The sequence below is a fragment of the Plodia interpunctella genome, chromosome 23 (genome assembly GCF_027563975.2).
Source record: "Plodia interpunctella isolate USDA-ARS_2022_Savannah chromosome 23, ilPloInte3.2, whole genome shotgun sequence".
Classification (NCBI taxonomy): domain Eukaryota; kingdom Metazoa; phylum Arthropoda; class Insecta; order Lepidoptera; family Pyralidae; genus Plodia; species Plodia interpunctella.
In genome coordinates this window covers 6559920-6580067 of record NC_071316.1, presented here as the reverse complement: position 1 = coordinate 6580067, position 20148 = coordinate 6559920, and the positions used below count along the sequence as shown (strand labels likewise).

The 20148-nt window shown below is 36.4% G+C and overlaps 5 protein-coding genes and 1 long non-coding RNA gene across 7 annotated transcripts; 3 read left to right on the top strand and 3 right to left on the bottom strand.

Annotated features, from left to right (window-relative positions):
- Positions 1 to 795: 795 nt before the first annotated feature.
- On the bottom strand, positions 796 to 4283 carry LOC128680037 (facilitated trehalose transporter Tret1-like). Of its 2 annotated transcripts, XM_053762680.1 has the most exons (3): positions 4040 to 4283; positions 3091 to 3226; positions 796 to 2095 (listed from the first exon to the last, which is right to left on the bottom strand). In XM_053762680.1, the coding sequence occupies exons 1-3, from the start codon at positions 4079 to 4081 to the stop codon at positions 849 to 851; spliced, it is 1425 nt and encodes a 474-aa protein (XP_053618655.1). In that variant the 5' UTR covers positions 4082 to 4283; the 3' UTR covers positions 796 to 848. The 2 variants fall into 2 exon arrangements, with proteins under 2 accessions (XP_053618655.1, XP_053618656.1); XM_053762681.1 differs by lacking the exons at positions 3091 to 3226; positions 4040 to 4283 and adding an exon at positions 2319 to 2438.
- On the top strand, positions 2060 to 3232 carry LOC128680042 (uncharacterized). The gene is made up of 2 exons (XR_008405806.1): positions 2060 to 2663; positions 3032 to 3232. It is a non-coding gene; the product is annotated as an uncharacterized LOC128680042 (long non-coding RNA).
- A 1965-nt stretch (positions 4284 to 6248) lies between the features above and the next one.
- LOC128680041 (beta-1,3-galactosyltransferase 5-like) lies at positions 6249 to 9604 on the bottom strand (the record flags this gene model as incomplete). The annotated part of the gene is made up of 2 exons (XM_053762686.1): positions 6249 to 8731; positions 8989 to 9604. Coding segments are annotated over 2 exons (927 nt in total), but the record flags the coding sequence as incomplete, so codon positions are not given.
- A 387-nt stretch (positions 9605 to 9991) lies between these two features.
- LOC128680039 (beta-1,3-galactosyltransferase 5-like) lies at positions 9992 to 11893 on the top strand. Its single transcript, XM_053762684.1, has 2 exons — positions 9992 to 11034; positions 11434 to 11893. The coding sequence occupies exons 1-2, from the start codon at positions 10317 to 10319 to the stop codon at positions 11709 to 11711; spliced, it is 996 nt and encodes a 331-aa protein (XP_053618659.1). The 5' UTR covers positions 9992 to 10316; the 3' UTR covers positions 11712 to 11893.
- Positions 11894 to 16672: 4779 nt separating this feature from the next.
- On the top strand, positions 16673 to 18843 carry LOC128680038 (uncharacterized). Its single transcript, XM_053762683.2, has 2 exons — positions 16673 to 17200; positions 18000 to 18843. The coding sequence occupies exons 1-2, from the start codon at positions 16673 to 16675 to the stop codon at positions 18816 to 18818; spliced, it is 1347 nt and encodes a 448-aa protein (XP_053618658.1). The 3' UTR covers positions 18819 to 18843.
- On the bottom strand, positions 17199 to 19726 carry LOC128680040 (transcription factor Adf-1-like). The gene is made up of 2 exons (XM_053762685.2): positions 19148 to 19726; positions 17199 to 17847 (listed from the first exon to the last, which is right to left on the bottom strand). Exons 1-2 carry the CDS (start codon positions 19493 to 19495, stop codon positions 17302 to 17304), a joined length of 894 nt encoding a protein of 297 aa, XP_053618660.1. The 5' UTR covers positions 19496 to 19726; the 3' UTR covers positions 17199 to 17301.
- Between the last annotated feature and the right edge of the window lie 422 nt (positions 19727 to 20148).

Sequence of the window (20148 nt, the reverse complement as noted above, 5' to 3'; positions counted from 1 at the left end):
AACACACAAATACAAATATTTTTTTTGTTATTATTAGCCATATTGCTGGAGTCTTCTCCTAGCTAGCGTGTCTTGGGACACATCTATAGGCCTCGTCCAGCGTATTTAATTGCACTCTGTTCTTTTTCCTTTTTCTCCACAGTGTGTGGCGTACATAAGAAATGCGCGAATCTCGCACGCGCCTAGTTAAAATAATATTTACTTATAAATCGACCACTATCATGCTTCTTGTAGAGGAAAACATTGTGCGTAAACAAACCTAGTACAGTCAACAGCACATTAATCTACCCAAATTCATTGCAAACTCGCCGCCATAGAGGTTCGTGCAGGGTAGCTTGATGTACATAACGTAGGTAGGTACTTAGGTACTAAAAAAAGTAACCTGTAATATTGTAGACATAGTCGAGTAAAGAAAAAAAAATAAAAATAATAAAATTTTGATATTTTTAATCATCATCTATTCATCATTGACGACCTCGGTGGCGCAGTGGGGTGTTCGATTGCCGGTCGGGTCATGATGGAAAATGATCTTTTTCTGATTAACCAGGGTCTTGGATGTTTATCTATTATAGTAGTAATTATGTGTATTTGTTATAAAATATAGTATCGTTGAGTTAGTATCCCGTAACACAAGTCTCGAACTTACTTTGGGGCTCGCTCAATCTGTGTGATTTGTCCTAATATATTTATTTATTTTATTTATTTGTAAAAGAAATGTTATACTTATTACGAACCGCGCACGCAAATAAAGTTTTGCGAGCACAGCTGTGTAGGTTTAAAATAAAACAATTGGCAGAAATAAAATATGTTTTATTAAAAACATGCAAATATATACAAGTATCTAGTTACTATTGTTTTCTACATCTGAAATCTTCTTCTATATCTTGCAGAGTCCTATCTTTAGTTTCCGGGAGCAACATTCCTACGACTATCAAACAGTACACCATGACACCAGCATAGAAACAATACATTCCGTACAAGCCCCAGGAATTCACTAATACAAGCACAGTTTTCATATTCACGAAGAGATTCATTGAAAAGAATAGCATACTGATGCTGCCGCACAGTCCTTTATACTCCATGGGAAATAATTCTCCAGCTAAAACATATCCTAATGGAAGAGCTCCAGTGGCTACTGAGAACATGTGAATGTGAATCAAAATTGTACCAACCACAGGCATATCATAAGGCAGCCAGTTGCAAACTCTGGCGTAACTGTAACCAGCTATTGCCAAGAGTGCTGTCACGTTTATTGCAATCGTTATAAACAACATCACCCGCCTTCTCAACAACTTTATGAATACCATTCCTATTATATTTTCCATGATTCTTAACGCTCCAATTAGCACTATCATCAATGGTATATTTATTCCTGATCTTGAACCAATTACTTCTTCGAAAAGTACAACAGTGTATGAAGTTAATATATTGACTCCGCTCCACTGGGACATAGTAAAAATGTGGAACATTATCAATATCGGTTTATAGAACTCCTTCTTCTTGAAAGTCTGCTTCAAATAATTCACTTTAAAATACACCTTCTCAGCAAATGTCTCGACTTTATCGATTTGCTGTTTTTTCGCCATCATTCTTGTCGTAATCATCTTCTCTAGTTCTTCATTCTCCGAATCACCTCTTAAGTATTTGAACATTTTCCTGCACTCATCATACCTTTCTTTGTCGGCTAGAAACGTCGGTGATTCAGGAGACAGCGCGACCACCGCCATATTAAACAAAACTATTCCAATACACGCTAAAGCGCAAATCTTCCATGGCAAGTACGCTCCTAAGGTTTGAATCGCGAAAACTCCCATGCTGACAGTTACAGATATGGTCATTAGGAACAACCCTCGATTTTTAGGACTGGTGTATTCTCCGATAAGGACAGGTCCTAATGCAGCGATCATTCCCATGCCAAGGCCTTGGAGAAAGCGGGCGAGAAGGAGCAACGTGACAGAGTTGGAAAAAACGATGCAGATCCAGCCAATGGCCGCCATGGCCAAGCTGCAGAGGTTGGCTGTGCGTCTCCCGAAAGTGCCCATTATGCTCGGTACTATAAAGTTTCCGACGACCACGGAGAATCCTGGTAGAGAAGCTGAAAAAGGAAATAAACAGTCGTCATAAAGCGAGCAATTGAAGAGCTAATTTTTTTAGCCCGTTTCTTTGTATAGAAGATGACGATTGTTTTAGTAAGTCCGGGGAGAGATTCGAGTTGCTGCGACTACTAATGCCGCCGTGGCCACAATGGCTCACGCTATGACACTGCACGTATAGCTTTATTTCGAAAGAAGTACAGTAAATCGCAAGTGTAAAGTTACCGTGCTTGGAACCCTTAATCTGGTCGATTTTGCAATGATTTTGAGTACTTAGCTTAATGTCCTGTTATAATAGCACTTTAATTATAATACTGATTAAGTGAAAAACTGTTTTAACGCACTAACTTCTATCTCAACTCTCTTTCTTTTACATAAACATTATAAAGAGATAGGAAGGCATTTTCTCTGCGGTATACTTATGTAAATAATGAATTACATTTTTAACAGATAAAATGCTCAGTAACGCACAGAAGTATTCGATGTGTGTAAATAATATAACGTACGAAATGATATTTACGGGTTTATTGTAAACAAAGAATTTTTCTTATCTTCAATTTACTCCGACTGGTAAGTTAGTTATATAATTCCTGAATAAACTGCATCAGATACGAATGAGACTTATAAATTGCTTAATTATAAGTTACTAGCTTATGTCCGCGGCTCCGCTCGCAGCATAAAGGAGCCTATATCTCTCTATTGTTCTACCAACTATCTCCACACCAAAAATCAACTTAATCCACTGCTCACAGCATGGAAGTATGCATTGAGGTAAATTCTCGTGGGAAATTCTTAGTAAAATTAACAAGCAAGATTGCGAGGCGTGCGTTTCACGCCCTAAAATGGGACCACTCCAACCTAGGCTAGGGCAGAGAATGTTTTTTAGAGAAACAAGTTTCATTTTTTTATCAGAATCTCGTACTTTGGCCGTCAACTAGGATTAGGTACATAAGGATGAAAGAGACAGATGAACCGTTGATGCCCAGTCGTTACCCACCAATCCAAGAAGCGGAGGAATCGTCAATGGCGATGATGGAGTCAGGGAGACGCAGCTGGGGGAGTAATGCGGTCACGAAGCCCATCACAAGGCCCATTCCCGCCATGTTCAGGGACACGCCGAAAGTGACGAAACACTGTATTGTTGAAAAATTAAATGCAGTTAATAAACTAGGTACGTAATATTGGTGCCTAGTTATTTTACAAATTTTGACTTAGTCCTTTCCATCAGTGTCTGTAATGCTCGAGCTTCGCTATGGCTGAACCAAAAGGGCGGGAGTTCAACTCACACTTGACCAGGATTTTTATGAGATTCCACGCTAGGAGTAAGGAATACATATATCAAATTGTGCTGTATAGTTTTAGGTATTCATTAAACTGTTACGTTTAGCTCTCTCTCATCTCCACGTGCCGCGGTTGCGTTCGGGGCTGTGACGCCGTAAAGCTAGGGGTCAAAACCCTTGTAGGTCCTATTCTAGGGCGGGAACACACGGCTAGATGGTGGCGTGGCAACGACCGCCTTTGAAAGGTCCCTGGTTCGAATGCTAGTCATACCACATGAGTTTGTATACCAATCTGACTCATGTATAGTAGTTTTCATCGACCACTGCTTGCTTCCGGTGAAGGAAAACATCGTAAGGAAACCTGCAAATTGGTGGACAGTTTAGTTCACTGGTGTGTAGCTATGCGACTACTTGCCACTAGATAGTAAAGGTAAAAATCATGTCAGATGTCTTTAGGTGACTTGAATAAAATCTGACACCAGCGTTAGCAAAATAACACACTCAATATGTATAAATGAACAATCTTCCATCCTTTTATATATAAACTTTTTATATATAAGTACTAAATACACTAATACCTGCAATCTATGCAAATTCAACGATTCTATTTTGTTGCAAAGTAAATTTCTACCACAGATTATATACGACTTATTAACATTCACTTACTTGTATGAAAAATGGGGATAAACACCTATTTTTAGACTCCATTATTTTTTATTTCATCAATTAGACTATAAAAGTAACATGGCACAGATCTCATTATTTTTTCCACTATCTTAAAATATTTTAACAGCTAGGTGCGTCATGTAGTTACAGTTTTAATTAAACTAAATGAATGAGTGATATAACAAACAGATAAATATGGACTGCAGTAAGTATAGTGACGCTCTTTATAGCATGAACCGAAAAATCACTAAGCATAGGCACTTAGATCATCATCACTATCGCCAAATAGTATAAAAACAAAGTCGTTTCACGCTGTCTGTTCCTGTGTATGCTTATTTATTTATTTTATTAAGAAAACCATCAGCGTTTTGCAATAAGTATAATAATCACAACGTTATTACATAAAAATACTGCCAGTAACTGGTTTCCCTTTCTATGACAACAATATTTTTGAATAGTCGACATTGTTTAAAGAAATATACTTAGTTATAAAAAAGAAACTGAACAATTTGATGGTCACAATCGCTAAATTCTTATCTACTTAAATGTTACATAGTAGGATTTTTTACTTGTTGTAAAATAACGGTCACGCATCTTAAGTACATAATATAATAAAACTGTAAGTAACTGGACAATGACTACATAGGAGATTTAAAGAAAAAACAACAATTATTTTTAAACATTATGTCTTTTTTTTTGTCTCTCTGTCTGTAGGTATTTTTGCTTCTATTATACAGAGTTACTGGTATCAAACGCAAAACCTTCCAAAGGCGCATAAGGTACGTACATAAAGACTAACATCTTTTGTTCTACAAATTTTGTCTAAACGTAATAAATACAAAAAAGTTCCTTTTTTTAGTTTTAATGTGGTTTCTTTAGAACGTTAACTCTATGTTCGATTCCGCCACATAACGCTACTGTTTCGTGTTGCTTGGCTATCACATAGAGTTAACATGTGTAGAATCGCAAATTAGACAGATTTTTTTTAATATGAAAACAAAACTACGATTCACGAAAATTCGTAGATTAAAAGTTATTTGTTTTGATGTACCCAAGTAGTCTTTAGGAGGTTAAAATATACCAAAAAAATATATAAATCCACTACCGCGACACAAGCACGGGCCGGTACAGTCACCCACGAGAGCTCCGTGGCAGTGGCGGACGAAATAGACGACCAGAGATCGTCAAGTTGCATCGAATCAGAATACCTACATGCTTAGATCTAACTACGCAACGGATTTTGATGAGGGTTTTTTAAATAGAGTGATTCAAGAGATTCAGAATCATGATAGAAAAAGAAGTATCTCATTAACTATTAATTTATTTTTATGTTGTGTGTTATTGCTAAAACTGGTGTCAGATTTTATTCAAGACTTATAATGTTCAAATTCAAAATTCAAATCAAATTAGACCTTCACATGCACTTTTTCTCGTAATTTTTTATTTTTATAGTTATTTCTCACAAGCTAAAACTACTGGCATTTCGGAACGGCCACTGCTGAGAAGAAATGCCAAAAGAATCTCATTTGAACAGTGTTGGTCCCTATCATGACAGATGGGCTTACCATTATTATTTCTTACAATGTTTTTTTCTGATAATATATAAAAGTACATAATGTACATAGTCAAAAGGTATATCAAAACAGGTTATGATTGCGATCCGAGTGCTGATTATATATCGCTTCTGACATGCCTTTTATGATGATCTATCGACATATCGAACAAGTAAACGCATACACACTAGTGAACTATCAACTTACGTAACAACTAAAATGTGCAGGTTTCCTCACGATGTTTTTTCCCTCACCGGAAGTAGGCGGTGGTCTATGAAAACTACTAACATGATCTAGATTGTTGTCAGTTATACGAGTAGGATTCGAACTTGGGACCTTTCGGTTCACAGGATCACCGCTTCATGCCCGGGGCATTATGCCGGCTGTCTATCTATACATCAATGGGAAACTGTTCACCGAACTTTGTGGATTCGGCATACATTGGTGGGTTTTCATTGCGGTAGATAAAAGCTTTCATATAAATTACGCATTGTTCATGCATTCGCGTCGGCGTCTGTCAGAGTTCGGCGATAGTGAGTTGTCGGCATTAGAATGAACACTTCAGTACATATTTAGAACCTATTATGTGAATTAAATAAATAAATGTATGTGAATAGTATAAACTAGTTGATCGTAGAAATAGCTGAATAATCGAAATATTTTTTTTTATGATTCGTAGGCCAGGGTCCAGACAGGTAACCCGAAACACGGCAAAGATATAAATTCAATTTAGCATAAAGCAGGATTAAAATAAAACTCTTCAGCTCAAACCAGACATGATTGTAATAAATAAGTAGGTATTCACGCGAGTTAAATTATTTAATTAAAATTAGATTAACTTAATATATTGTATACGCCCAGTATTTTGCGTCCGTTATTCATAAAATATGTAAAGAATAAGTCAGGTACTTTAAACTATTTTAGTACAAAAATTTATTAACATTACCATTTATTTAAAAAATGTTACTTTACAATTATGTTTTGTCATGTTCTGTCAATGCCAAATTTTTTACACTACGTAAGTGCCCAAAACATTAGTATAAAGTAGGTAGGTATACTTTATCTGTTGCTTTATCTGTGTTGTAATTGTTTTGTGTTTTAGTTAAACGCCTTTGACACAATTTTAGCAATTATTCTTATTTGTTACTTAACTATAGCTAGCAGAGTCAGACTGTCGTTCATAACAATGCTAAGCGTAAAATAATTCAATAAGTACAATAGCAATCACCTATAAAAATAAATACTTAAAAAATAAATATTACCGTTGTAATAATTCAGTATTCACGCAAGTAAAATTATCGAATTTCGCTTCCATTCAAATCTCTGACAGGGTCTTTTGATTTGGATATAACCCGAAAGTGCTGGATTCAGAAGCGTTCGTGCCTCATCTATTGGCTTGGGGCGGCTTCAAGAAGCCTGGCACCCTAGGATGGCCGTTGTTGGGAAGGTCTATATTTTTCCTTTGAGCCTTGGTGGAATGATCGGACTGTCTGCGTCACCCAACCGACGTCCTCGCAGACCGTTGCCAACAGTTCTTTTCATTTGTCATTTATCATATTTAAATGACTCCTTACACCCAATGTGTCACGTGTAGCAAGATTGCTTTGTCCTTGTTTGACATTCGTAACCTAGTTGTTACCAAATTCTGAAGAAGATATTTTTGGGAGAACCCAAAAACCCCTTCTTGTATTGAATCACAATTTAGTGATTAAATCACAATTTAGTGATACTAAATTGTTATTCAATATACTGGCTGTACAGTCGATCCATTGTTTTCAGCATTTCGCACACCGGGATCCCCTATCAGCTAGTAGCGGCTCGTCGACCGTCCTCTCCTATCTCATCTCTTCCTCTTGGGTAGGGTATTCCATTTATGGCGGGAGAGTAAATCTCTTTATCGTAAATTTAAGTTATGTAAATGATAACAGAAAACAATTGCACATCTCTGATTTGTTAGACAAGAATCCTTCAATATAAACCAAAGCGCTGGATTTAGAACCAGGTGTGTTAGTGTCACATCAGAATGCACCGTCTAGCCTTCCAGCGTTCAGATTCACATTCATCAAAAAAGTAATACAAGTTTTCCAAAGTTTTATTGAAAATCGAAGATTATCCATACAAAACTAAACAGTTGCATAAAACTAAATAAAAGCAACAAAATAAATCACAAGCTTTTATTTAAAAAACTTACAGCATCAAAAGTGCTTTCAAATCCCGATAACAAAAACTTATTTTATAGTAGATAAATAAAGTATTAAGCATACCTACACATGCTTTTCCAAGCAGGTGTATGCTTATGTTAAAATGACATTTTTTTGAAAAACTTTTTTAAACTAAAAAATAAATCACAGATATAAAGGCACATAGGTATATGAACATACAAAAAGGGTGCTAAAGGTGAACAAACATAAAGACTATTATGTAAACGTAACAGTGTCTTTAACGATTTAAGGTGCCAGTTGGAAGCAAACAACATGACGCTTACCAGTGTTGATTTTATAGAAACGTGTAACACACATAAGTTAGTGTTTTGCGTATCGGTGGCAAATCTGTAACGCTTCACTGTGGCCTGTAGTTACTTTAGAACACAAAATATATTTACTGAAAATTTAAAAAAAAACAATAATAAAAACTTGTCTCCATAAGCTCATTGATTTCTATGATATAGTAGCTAGATATTCAATCACATACATGTGCTCCAATTTTAAAAATTGTCAAGTAGCACCCAATTCAATGCTATTATTCTGTACAAATCTTAAACAAAAATACAATACATTTGAGCATACAATGTTCCACATGTATCACAGACAAACTAAATCTAATTCCTTTCATATATCGTTAGGTTTTCTTGGTGTTAAATAATATTCATTTGTCAAAGAATACCATATCTTAAGCATATTACTTATGGTTAAATCGGGAGGTCCAAAAAGGAACGGACCAAATTGTTGTGGGCCAAGTTGGATTAGTCTGTCAGTTTTGTCTCGGGTCAGCATAAGATCACCAAGCGTTAGGTGTGATGCTCCAATCGTCCGAGCACATATTCCAGTAATGTGAACATCGTCTATCCAGAAGTACGGCAATGATTGCGCCACTTGCAATAATTGAGGTACAACATCTTGAGAGTAGATGAGGGCCCAACCTATGGTGTAGATTAAAATGAAATTTAATTGACTATTTCTCTTGAACCATTTTCAACTTGAAGTGTGAAGCGAAAGAACAGAAAGGAGGAAATCCTACTCCTTTCTAAATGTGACTATTTTTTTTTTAATTACATAGGTACATAGTAATTCTCAATAAGCTACAAACATGAATTTACATCGAGGCATCTGGCATTTTTTATAAAATTTAGTCTACAATAAAACAAAGTATATTTACTTTGTTTATTATTATACACACCTGCACAATATGAAGGGAAATAATAATCCTTATATTCCTGCAATGTTACTTTCCACTTTGAGTTGCCAGTCCTCTCCACCCTTGTTTCCTTATACAGATGACAAGCAATAAGTCCCTTCGTACCAAACGGGGACAATACATCTCTCAAAAACTTCCACACCTCGTAAATGTTTACAACAGTATCATCATCAGTTTTTACAATATATTTAACCATTGGACAATGGTGTGTCACCCATTTTAGTCCCATCACATGTTTGTATGTCATATTACGATATGCATCCACAAAGTTTCCTTGTACAATATCATCATAAAGGCGACTTTCCCTTGTAATCTCTTGACTTGTAGTACTATTTACTGTTTCTCCTAGCAAAAACACCAGCTTCATAGAATCTAGTGATACGCCCCATGTGTGTCGAATGACCATTCGGTTCGCGAAATTCGTAGGCTTCGACGAGACAATCAACAATAACAACAACCCAGCGTCATACCCCTGGCAAGTGGGAGGGTTAAATAAAAACGTAAAATTCTTCAAGTCCACCAATTGGTCGTAAACCTCAGAAGTTTTTTCTAATGACATGGTATCGTAAGGCCCCAATAAAGATATGTCCGCTTGAGGTCATAATATTCGTGTTGATAGATATTCAAGAGCCAGTAATGAACATAGCAGAAATAGAATTTGTTTCGGCCAGTGAGATCGACAGAAATCCCTCAACCCTGTCATCGTAGCTTTTGCCTTTTTTATATGTATTTAAATTGGATTTATAATAAACACTTATGTAATTAGTAAAAAAAATCGTTTTGCTAAACTTGTCTATTTGTCATTTATTCGTCTTCGTTCGAGAGCGAGAATTAACTGAGTCGAATCTAGCTAACAAAAACAAAATCAATAATAACCATTTTGTTTGACAACCATCGCATCGATCAACCTTAACCTTAGGCGCGGCCGATATGCCGCGGCATGTGGCAGTCCCGCTTTACCACCGAAGCAGAATTCAATAGAATGCAAAGTGTGTAGACATTTTAACGTTTATTTAATTTTATTATGTCTTTGTCTTGTCAGCATATTTCTGTCAATCAGTGAGATTAGTTTGAATTCTGACAACTCTGGTTGTTGTTGCTCCGAGTAAAAATTTAAATACATAAAACCAACTATGTACGAACGAAATAAAACCATGTTTTATAATTCATACCGAAGTGAAAATAAACACCAGTTAATTTAAAACAAGAAATAATTTGAATCACTCTTAATCAAATAGAAGAATAAATTAGAGGATTTATTCGTTACAGTTAAGATGAACACTGGCTGCTCTTATAAGAAATAAACAAAAATGCGTAGAAAATTCGAAATATCGTTACATAAATTCCTGCTCATATTTTTCACTAGCCTATTAGCTTTCGATTATTATGACTCTCGGAATCCTCAGGACCCGTTAGTCCGTATTGCGAACCCAAAGTTTTACTTACTTGGACCTCACAATACGTCTTTACCTCCTACAGGCGATGTATACAATCAGTTGATAGACTTGAAGAACTTTTCATTTCTCCTGAATCCGCAGCCATGCAAAGAGTACTCAGAGGGCCTACTTCTCATGGTCTTAGTGGCTTCACGGCCCAGTAACTACCAGAATCGAATGGTGATCCGAAACACTTGGGGCCGTTCCACTGATTTCGCTAAAGTGTTATTCCTTTTGGGACAGTCTACAGGAAATTTCCAACAAACCAATAATGAGAGTGCTATTTATGGTGATATAGTGTTGGGAAATTTTAAAGATGCATATCGGAACATGACATATAAGCATGTTATGGGCTTGAAATGGATTGTGCATCACTGCCCCACAGCGAAGTATGTTTTAAAAACTGATGATGATATTTTGGTGAATTCATATGAACTGAGAAGGTTTTTGGCGAGAGAACTATCTCCTTGGGGAGCGCGAGGACTGATGACCTGTCAAGGGCTGGATCACTCACTGGTCTACAGGAAAGGATCCAAGTGGCAAGTGACTGTTGAAGAATTCCCAGAACGTTACTACCCTCCATACTGTGCAGGTAGGCATGAGTTTTAATTTCTTCCCATAATTTACAAACAGTCACATATTTTTCCCTTACGGAGTTAATCATTTGTTGCCCGAGACAAAGCTCACATTAACTCACATTCCGCCTTATTGGTGTATACATGATTCATAAGCTTATTCATAATTTCCTGAGCACATGTCAATCACTTGGTCTGTAATTGGAATAGTTCTGTACCATCTCTAAACTTTTAAATATAGACTAACACGCCAATAAAAGTTATCCATGTTGTTTAAAAACTGAAATAATGTGAATTGACTAACTCCCCAAATGACGATGAGAACCCTATGAATATAAATGAACAATAAACATATCTTTTTATGAAAGGCTCTTATATTTTTATGTATTTTATCTTATTTAGTTCTTATTTTTCAGGTTGGGCAATATTATATTCGCAAGATGTTGTCCACAGGCTGCTTGAAGCCGCCCAATCTCTGCCCTTTTTTTGGATAGATGACGTTCACATCACTGGGACGTGTGCCCAGAAGGCTGGCATCACTATGACTCCCCTGACTAATCTTCTGATGACGTGGACACGTGCCAATCTATTGACAACTTTGGGTCCAAGGTTTATTAGTGGGTCATTTTTATTCGGACCCACTGATATATCACCAAGCAAGATCTCGAAGATATGGAAAGTAATTTGTCATTAGATAAGCAAATTGAGGGCTTAGTGTTTGCAATGAGACACAGCTAACCATAGATCACGTCACAATTCCGCCCTATTTTTAAATTAAGCGCATATCTGCAGTGGATTTCAAATGGATTGTGAATTGCAAAGCCACACTATGCTCTCTGTACTGATTGGATCTGTTAGCTAGAATGGTAAGAATCATCACATTCCCCGGTCGGGTCATGATGGAAAATGATCTTTTTCTGATTGGCCCGGGTCTTGGATGTTTATCTATATATGTATTTATTATAAAATATAGTATCGTTGAGTTAGTATCCCATAACACAAGTCTCGAACTTACTTTGGGGCTAGCTCAATCTGTGTGATTTGTCCTAATATATTTATTATTTATTTATTTTATTTTATTTATCAGATCAGGTTACCAGTATTCAAATTTTCTTATCAAAATTCAACAGTAGCAAACAGAGGTGGAATACGCCGAGCATAACTGTTTATGCCCAGTTTCATCAAACACATCTCTGGTAGCGAATGCCATTAAAGTTTGTTCCTATGTAAATCTAATTTTTTATAGGTAATTTTTGAAGCTTGTTTATATATTCTTTGAAAAGATTAATTAACATTCTATTTGAGGCAAAAATTAATATTTTGTATGTATGTTACGCGATAACTTTCGAATGGTTGGGCCGATTTTGATGAAATTTAAAAGGTATGAGGCCAAAAGTTCGTGGGGTATCAAAATAGCTTCAGTTGTCACGTTTAAAAGTTTATTGTGTTCGCGAGGTCGTAAGTTCGCGGCGAACAACTATTGTATATCTTAAGATTTAGTGATAGGTACCAGCCTCACGAAATGTGGGTATGGTCCTGTCCGCATCTTGATATTTCACCGCAATTCTGTGATACATTGAATATCACTTCACTACAGTATTACTATTACCACGGGCGGTAAAAAAATCGAACGAGTGCAGAATATTTTTCGCGAGAATATATTCCGCCAAGGGAAATATCGCAGTCCGGACTCCGGATAGGACCTAAGTATTGTTGCTTTTTTATAAATAAATAAATATATATGTGGGAGGGTCTAAATAAAATAATATTTTATGTTAACTCTGCATTCTTTTATTATTAAATCACAAAGAAAAAAAATCTTACGCACTTCACAATGTCCTGTCTTATATCTTATTTCTGTCATTCTTTTTTTTTTTTTTAGAGCGAGCTAGCTACATCCGCTCGTTCGGAAACCATCAACTTCCGAATTAGCCTTTCTTAGCGTTCAGAAATTAATTAACAAAAAAAAAATCCTACAGCTCGGCCATTCTGCTGTTCAGTCTGACCCCAGACTGAATCTAGTTACAAACCAAAAATTGTAAATTAATATTAAATAAAAGTAAATTAATATTTCACATACAGATTGACTAATTCTACTACAACATTTTAAATTTGAAACTTATTTATAGACTTAACATTGAATTCCAAGCAAAAAGCTATTACACTTTACAATATAGGACAAACTAAGTTAAAGTAGTAAATGCAGTAACATTATTTTATAATTTTTACTCTCAGCTAAAAATAAATCCAACATCAGCTAACAGTTTAAAAAAAACATGTGTAGTATACCTAAAACCATACCATACATATGTTGTTTCATACACCTTTATGACAAAAGTAGAAATATAAAATAAAATGTTGAACTAAGGCCATCTTTTCATGAAATCAACTACAGTTGATGTGTTAATAGGTCCCTCCTTTCCCCTATCAACTTTTTCCACTTCATATCTATCCTTCCCTAACTCCCTCTTAACTCTGTATGGACCAAAATATTTAGGTTTTAATTTTAACGCATTTCCAAATTGTGTACGCTGGATCGCTACAAGATCGCCCTGCTTATACTTCTCTCCCTCCTTCCTCTTCTTATTATAATGCTTTCGATTTTCTTCTTGTATTCTTAATATTTGTGCTTTAGCTTCTTTTCTCGACTCATCTCTTTTTTCCATGAATTCGGCTCTATTTTCTTCTTCCAAAAGTTCTATAATTTTTATATCTTCCTTAATTTTCATTTTTACACCAGTCAGCAACTCGAAAGGGGTAGTGTTGATTGATCTTTGATATGTACCATTGACGACTCGCTGCAGCTTACTAACATATTTATACCAATGTCCAGGTTCTTCAATACACATCTTAGTTAAGGTTGAAATGATGATGCGGTTCATACGTTCCACCTGTCCGTTTCCACGTGGAACTCCTGTTGTTATAATGATGTGTTCAATTTGTTCTAGAAGGCAATATTCTGCAAACTCATTCCCAGTGAAAGCTGTTCCCCGATCAGTTATTATTCTTCGTGGATTACCATAATCTTTTTGATGAAATTTTAATTTTTCTATAGTCTCCTTTGCAGTCACAGTTTTAACGGGATAAATCCATACAAACTTAGTAAACCCATCTATAACAGTAAGTATATAGTTATACATCTTCTTAGTTGCATCTAATGGTCCTAGGTGGTCACAATGCAGTGTATCCAGTGGTAAATCTCCCTTATCTATAGGATTTAACCACCCTTCTTTTTTTCCAGATTTTCTAGAAGCCAGAATACACGGAACACATGTAGAAATAACTTTGTCAATCTTATATTCCAACTTTGATATGTAATACTCTTTCTCTATAAGATCTTTCACCTTCTTCTTCCCAAAATGTCCCATTCCGTGCACTCTCTTGATTATTTCTACATCCATAATTTCAGGAACCACTAGTTTCTTCTCTATGCCTTTATAAACCACTCCACTTTCTAAATAATAGTCTTCATATTCCTTTTCTTTAAGTATTGCAGCTATTGTCTTCAGTTTTTCATCCTCATCTTGTGCCTTCTTAATCCTAGCATGCAATTCCACATTCACCAAACATATATTTCGGCTTAGGGCATCGACATGCTGCATCTTCTGACCAGCTCTATGTTCTATAGAAAAATCAAAATCCTGGAGATACAAAATCCATCGGGCAACCTTAGCCGGAACATCCTTCTTGTTTAAAGTCTTCTGAAAAGCTTCACAATCTGTCACAATCTTGAAATGTATCCCAATAAGATATCTTCTAAATTTTTTGACACCTTCAATAACTGCTAAAGCTTCAAGCTCGTAACTGCTGCATTTTTGTTGAGGCTCAGTAGTTTTTCTGCTCATGTAATGAACTGGATGCAATTTCCCATCGTAAGAGTCTCTCTGCATTAAAATGGCTGCATACCCGTACTTGGATGCATCGGTATGTAACTCAGTTTCCAAATGAATGTCAAAAATTCTTAAAACAGGTTCACAACACAACCTTGACTTTAATTCCTCAAATGCTTGAATTTGTTCTTCTCCAAACTGGAATTCACCCTTCTTCTTGAGTAAATCAGTTAGAGGCTTAGCTATCATAGCATAATTATTGATAAATTTTCTAAAGTATGAGGTGAGCCCTATATAACTCTGTACATCCTTTAAATTCCTTGGCAGGGGATAAGTCTTAACCGCTTTAATCTTCTCACTGGAAGGCTTCACTGTTCCATTAGAAATGTTGTGTCCTAAATATTGAACTGAGGTTTGCAGTAACTGTGTTTTCTTCCAATTTATTTCCAAACCATATTCAGAAGCCACCTTCAATACTTCTTTAAGTCTTGAGATTCCTTCTTCTTCATTATTCGATAAAATTATCAAATCGTCGATAAATATTAAAACTATTCCTTGTCTTATGAAGTCGGAAAATATTATGTTTATGTAACGAGTGAAGTACTTCGGGCAAACGGATAGTCCAAATGGAGCCCGCAAGAATTCATACTGTCCTTCTGGATTACTCGTAACAAATGCAGTATATTTTACAGAGTCTTCCTCAATTGGTAGGTGGAAAAATCCATTTTTTAAATCTAATGTACTGAAAATGTTGACATTGCTCAATTTATCAATGTGGTCGTCAATAACAGGAAGTGGATATTCATCCTTTACCATCTTTTCATTAATCTTCCTGTAATCAACACATACTCTGGTGCCTCCATCTTTTTTCTTAACGAGAACCAAAGGACTTGCATACTCTGAAAAACTTGGACGAATTATGTTCTTTGATAACCACTCTTCAACTTGCTGTTTTACTATATTTTCTTCAGCTAAAGCTAACCTTCTTGGCCGTTGTGTGACAGGAACGTCATCTTTTAAAACTATTTTCAACTTTATGGGAGCATCTCTAATCTTCTTAGGTGTATAATTATGTATAATTTCCTGTACTGAAGGGCGTTCATCACTGAGACTGGAAAATAAACAAATATTATGTAAATAGGAACTATCATAACACTGAGGCCTTATTTCAACAGAACCCTTGTTAATGACTGTTATGGTATTGACCAAAAACGGTTGTCCTAAAATTATGTCATATGGTATAGCATGGTCAGGCACAATATGAAAACCAATGTGATAACTGTGGTGATCTATAACCACGTCAATCTCGAAAGTACCGATTGAAAACACTTTGCAAGTACCCAGACCAGTAAGTAACATTTTTTCAGGCTTATAAGTAGAACCTAGCTTCTTATACAATTCAAAAGTAACTAAATTTAAATCACTTCCCGTATCAATCAAGCAATGCACCATAATATTACCAATTTTCACGAGTTTTACACTTTTATTTAGAATACGCTTTGCTTTGTTTATATTTAGTACCCGCCCACGTTGACACCTGTCACGAATGTCAATGTCACACTGATTACTGGATGACGGAAAATGAACATGGCCGAACGAACTAGACTTGGTGATTTGATCACTCACCCTCGCTGACGCTTCCGGTTCACCGTCGCTCTCTTCATTCACTAGGTCAGAATTGCCAACCTCTTGTGACGTCACGAACATGGATTTTCGAATGCTCCTTGCGCCGCCATTGTTTGATGATTTTTCAGTGGGATTTTCTGTCTTGCAATTCGTTGCTATATGCCCGTACTCGTTAAGCCACGGATACACTAGGGGACAAATGGAGCAACATGTTGCGGAACATGTTGCTCAACAACTACGTGGAATGTGCCGAGATACATGTCGCGGAACATTTTGTCGACCACACTTCTCAGTGTTTATAGAAATGTCGCCCGAGGAGGTTGTGGCTATTAGTGCTGCGTACATAGTAATTATATCGAGTGTGTTGAAACGTAAGAGAAAGAGAAGGTGGTGGATGCGGAATTTCTTATTACAACGAGAAAGAAGAGTAAATATTCTAAGTGATCTCCGAATGTCTGACGGATCGTTTGTGAATTTTACTCGCATGTCATCATCTGATTTTGAAACTTTGTTGCAAATGATCGCATCTTCCATAGCCAAACAGGATACAATATTACGAAACGCTATTAGTCCTCATATCAGACTTGCCATTACATTGAGGTACTTGTCGACTGGAGATTCTTATGCTTCTTTGTCGTACACTTTTCGAGTGTCAAAACAACTGATACGTAAAATAGTACCAGAAGTTTGTAAAGAACTGATAAATAAATTGAAGATATGTGTAAAGGTAAGTTAAAGAAAACGCATATATTTTATTTATAATTGTATTTTAATCTTCAGTAAAATAAATTTTAAAGAGTACGAGATGGATATAGCGACCAACGTAAATTAATTAGTATTAGTGCCATCAATGCTATTAGTGTTCGAGGAATCCATAGTTTCAAGTATATCTTGTATAATATGCTCTTCAGAAGGCTCGGGGCTAATATCACTGGATGCAGTGCTATAGCCCTGTTGAACAACTGGCTGGCTTTGATTATTATAAATTGTACGGTATTTTCCTAAGCGTGCATCTAATAAAATATTATTAATATAATATTTAGCCATAATTACACTGTGTTCGTCATTTAATGCACGTAACTCAGTTCCTACGTACTGTCCATAAACATCGAATTCATCTCGGGACATCATTCTGTTTTTAGCAGCATGCAGAACTTCATAAGCCTCCTCTAATCTATCTTCATTGGGGTGGCTCCTCTTGCGAGTTGGTCGCGACGATGAAGGTGTTGGTGCAGGGGTTGTAGGTTGCTCTGCTTGATCAATGGTAGATTGCGATTCTAGTTGATGAGGAGATTGAAATTCTGGAACGGTAGATTGAGACTGTAGAACGACATCTTCATCCGGAGACGAAATCGTGTTTTGGCTTTGTGGACTCTGAAAAATTAATGATATAAATATTAAATCAATTATTATAATAAGGATAGACTATAAAACACGTATTGTATTATTTCAAACATCTGTTAGACATGAATCCTTAATTATTAGTACGTAAAAATAGTATTTAATGTTTAATAATTTCTTTACAGGTCCCAGCTACTGCAAATGAATGGAAAGCCAAGGCTAGAAGCTTTGAAAATATATGGAATTTTCCGCATTGCGTTGGATCTATAGACGGTAAACACGTTTTGATCCAAGCTCCTTCGAATTCTGGAAGTGACTATTTTAACTATAAAGAACAATTTAGTATTGTCCTATTGGGTATTGTCGATGCAAATTACAATTTTATCTATGCAAATTGTGGTGCTAAAGGAAAATCTTCTGACAGTGGAGTATTCCAAGAGACTGCTTTTTATAAAGCTTTGGCTGATAACCAACTCAACTGGCCGACTCCAGACCCAATACGACAAGATGGGCCGAATATGCCTTACGTACTTGTAGGAGACAGCGCCTTTGCACTGACAGAAAACATGATGAAGCCATATCCCGGTAATCATGACGTGGGTACAACAAGACGCATTTTCAACTATCGACTGTCAAGAGCTAGAAGAATTGTCGAAAATGTGTTCGGTATCTTAGGTGTTGTATTTCGTATATTCCGAACTCCCATAACCATCCTACCCTGTAATGCTGAACTTGTTGTAATGGCGTGCATATACCTCCATAATTTTTTAAGGCGAAATAGTCAATCGAGATCACTGTACAACCCACATGGAACTTTTGATTCTGAAAATGTGGATCACGATATTTTAGAAGGATCTTGGCGCAGAGAAGCTGGCTCTGTTAATATGTCGAATTTAAATGCTATGGGACGACGCTACCCTGAATCTGCTATGGAAATAAGAAACAAATTTGCTGAATATTTCATGAGTGAAGAAGGACGTGTTCCCTGGCAGAATAATTTTTAAATGAATAAACTAGTATTGTACTATATTTTTTCTTTTAATGTTATTGAACAACGTCAATCCTTTTAGAAGTGAAGTCTTGTGGGTGAGGTGTGTACAAATCTTAGTTAATGTAAATAATACATATTATATTAGTAGTGATAAGGTGAAATAATAATAAAATAAGTGATAAGATAAAAAAATACAGCATCATATGGGCAGAAAAAAGGAAATAGAAATAGAAGAAAGTTTAAATTAATAAATTAAGTATGTATAAATTTAGCTACCCGTGCGAAGCCGGGGCGGGCCGCTAGTAAATATAAATAAATTAGAAATAAAAAAGCATAACTTACGTTTGTGTCCAAAGTGTCCAAGCTTCCAGACGTTGTGGCTCCCTTTAGCAAAAATTTCATTGCATCATACGCAAACCATGCACTGGACTTCACGTCCTCTCGTCCACTGCCAGTAGTTTTTGACGATTTCACTTTCTTCCTTTCTCGGACAAATTGCGAACGCAGGGTATGTACTTTGGCTTCTATTTCTTTTCTAGGCAATTTAAGTGCCTTGGCAATATCCTCCCATGCATCATTTTTCTTTATTTTATTTCGATAGTCACGGTGTGAAGTATCCCATAACAAGTCACGACTTTCGTAAAGCTCAATAAGCAAAAGCACGGTATCATTTCCCCACACAACAGACATTTTAAAGGCACGTTGCGTACGCGACTATACTCGGTGACAAATGCCGCAACACTGACGCGGGACACATGCGCTCGCTCACGAGGCGGGAGCAAGCAACATGCCCCGCGTCACGTACAATGTTGTGGGTCATGTTGCGGGACACTATGCAACGTTGCAGCGTCACGTATATTTTGTGTTGCGCGTCATGTTGCGGGACAAAATGTTCCCTAGTGTATCCGGGGCTTTACACTTGAAGCATTTTACACCTTTCAAGCAGCTTGTTGATGTATGCCCCTTTTCGCCACACTTATAGCAGCGCAGGAATTGCTTAACTTGTCCGCCTTCCTTTGGTTTTTTATCACTCTCTTCTTTCTCAGACTTCTCGCGTAACGGCTTCTTTAACGTCTTTCTCTTAAACGACTCGTACAGAGCCAGCTTTTCTTTGAGCACCGGGTATGAGGTTACTCCATAAAACAATAATTTGTTGGACTCGTAGTCTATTATACCGTCTATGATATATTGTATCGACACATAGTCTGGGAATTTCGCCCTTTTTCCTAATTCTTTCATAACAAGCATGTATTGATAATATGACTCGTTGCTCCGCTTCTTACGGGTGCTCATCATCTCGTGCATTTGCTTACTGTTAACCGCCTCAGGAAATTCTTTTAAGA

Bases quoted from the DNA above. Each gene is read 5' to 3' on its own strand.
- LOC128680037 (XM_053762680.1), bottom strand. From the start codon at position 4,081: ATGGAGTCTAAAAATAGGTGTTTATCCCCATTTTTCATACAA. The intron at 3,227-4,039 runs GTAAGTGAATGT...TCAACAATACAG, and splicing joins TATCCCCATTTTTCATACAA to TGTTTCGTCACTTTCGGCGT. The intron at 2,096-3,090 runs GTGGGTAACGAC...TTCCTTTTTCAG, and splicing joins TTCCTCCGCTTCTTGGATTG to CTTCTCTACCAGGATTCTCC.
- LOC128680039 (XM_053762684.1), top strand. From the start codon at position 10,317: ATGCGTAGAAAATTCGAAATATCGTTACATAAATTCCTGCTCATATTT. The intron at 11,035-11,433 runs GTAGGCATGAGT...CTTATTTTTCAG, and splicing joins CTACCCTCCATACTGTGCAG to GTTGGGCAATATTATATTCG.
- LOC128680038 (XM_053762683.2), top strand. From the start codon at position 16,673: ATGGAGCAACATGTTGCGGAACATGTTGCTCAACAACTACGTGGAATG. The intron at 17,201-17,999 runs GTAAGTTAAAGA...ATTTCTTTACAG, and splicing joins AATTGAAGATATGTGTAAAG to GTCCCAGCTACTGCAAATGA.
- LOC128680040 (XM_053762685.2), bottom strand. From the start codon at position 19,495: ATGTCTGTTGTGTGGGGAAATGATACCGTGCTTTTGCTTATTGAGCTT. The intron at 17,848-19,147 runs GTAAGTTATGCT...TTAATTTTTCAG, and splicing joins TGGACACTTTGGACACAAAC to AGTCCACAAAGCCAAAACAC.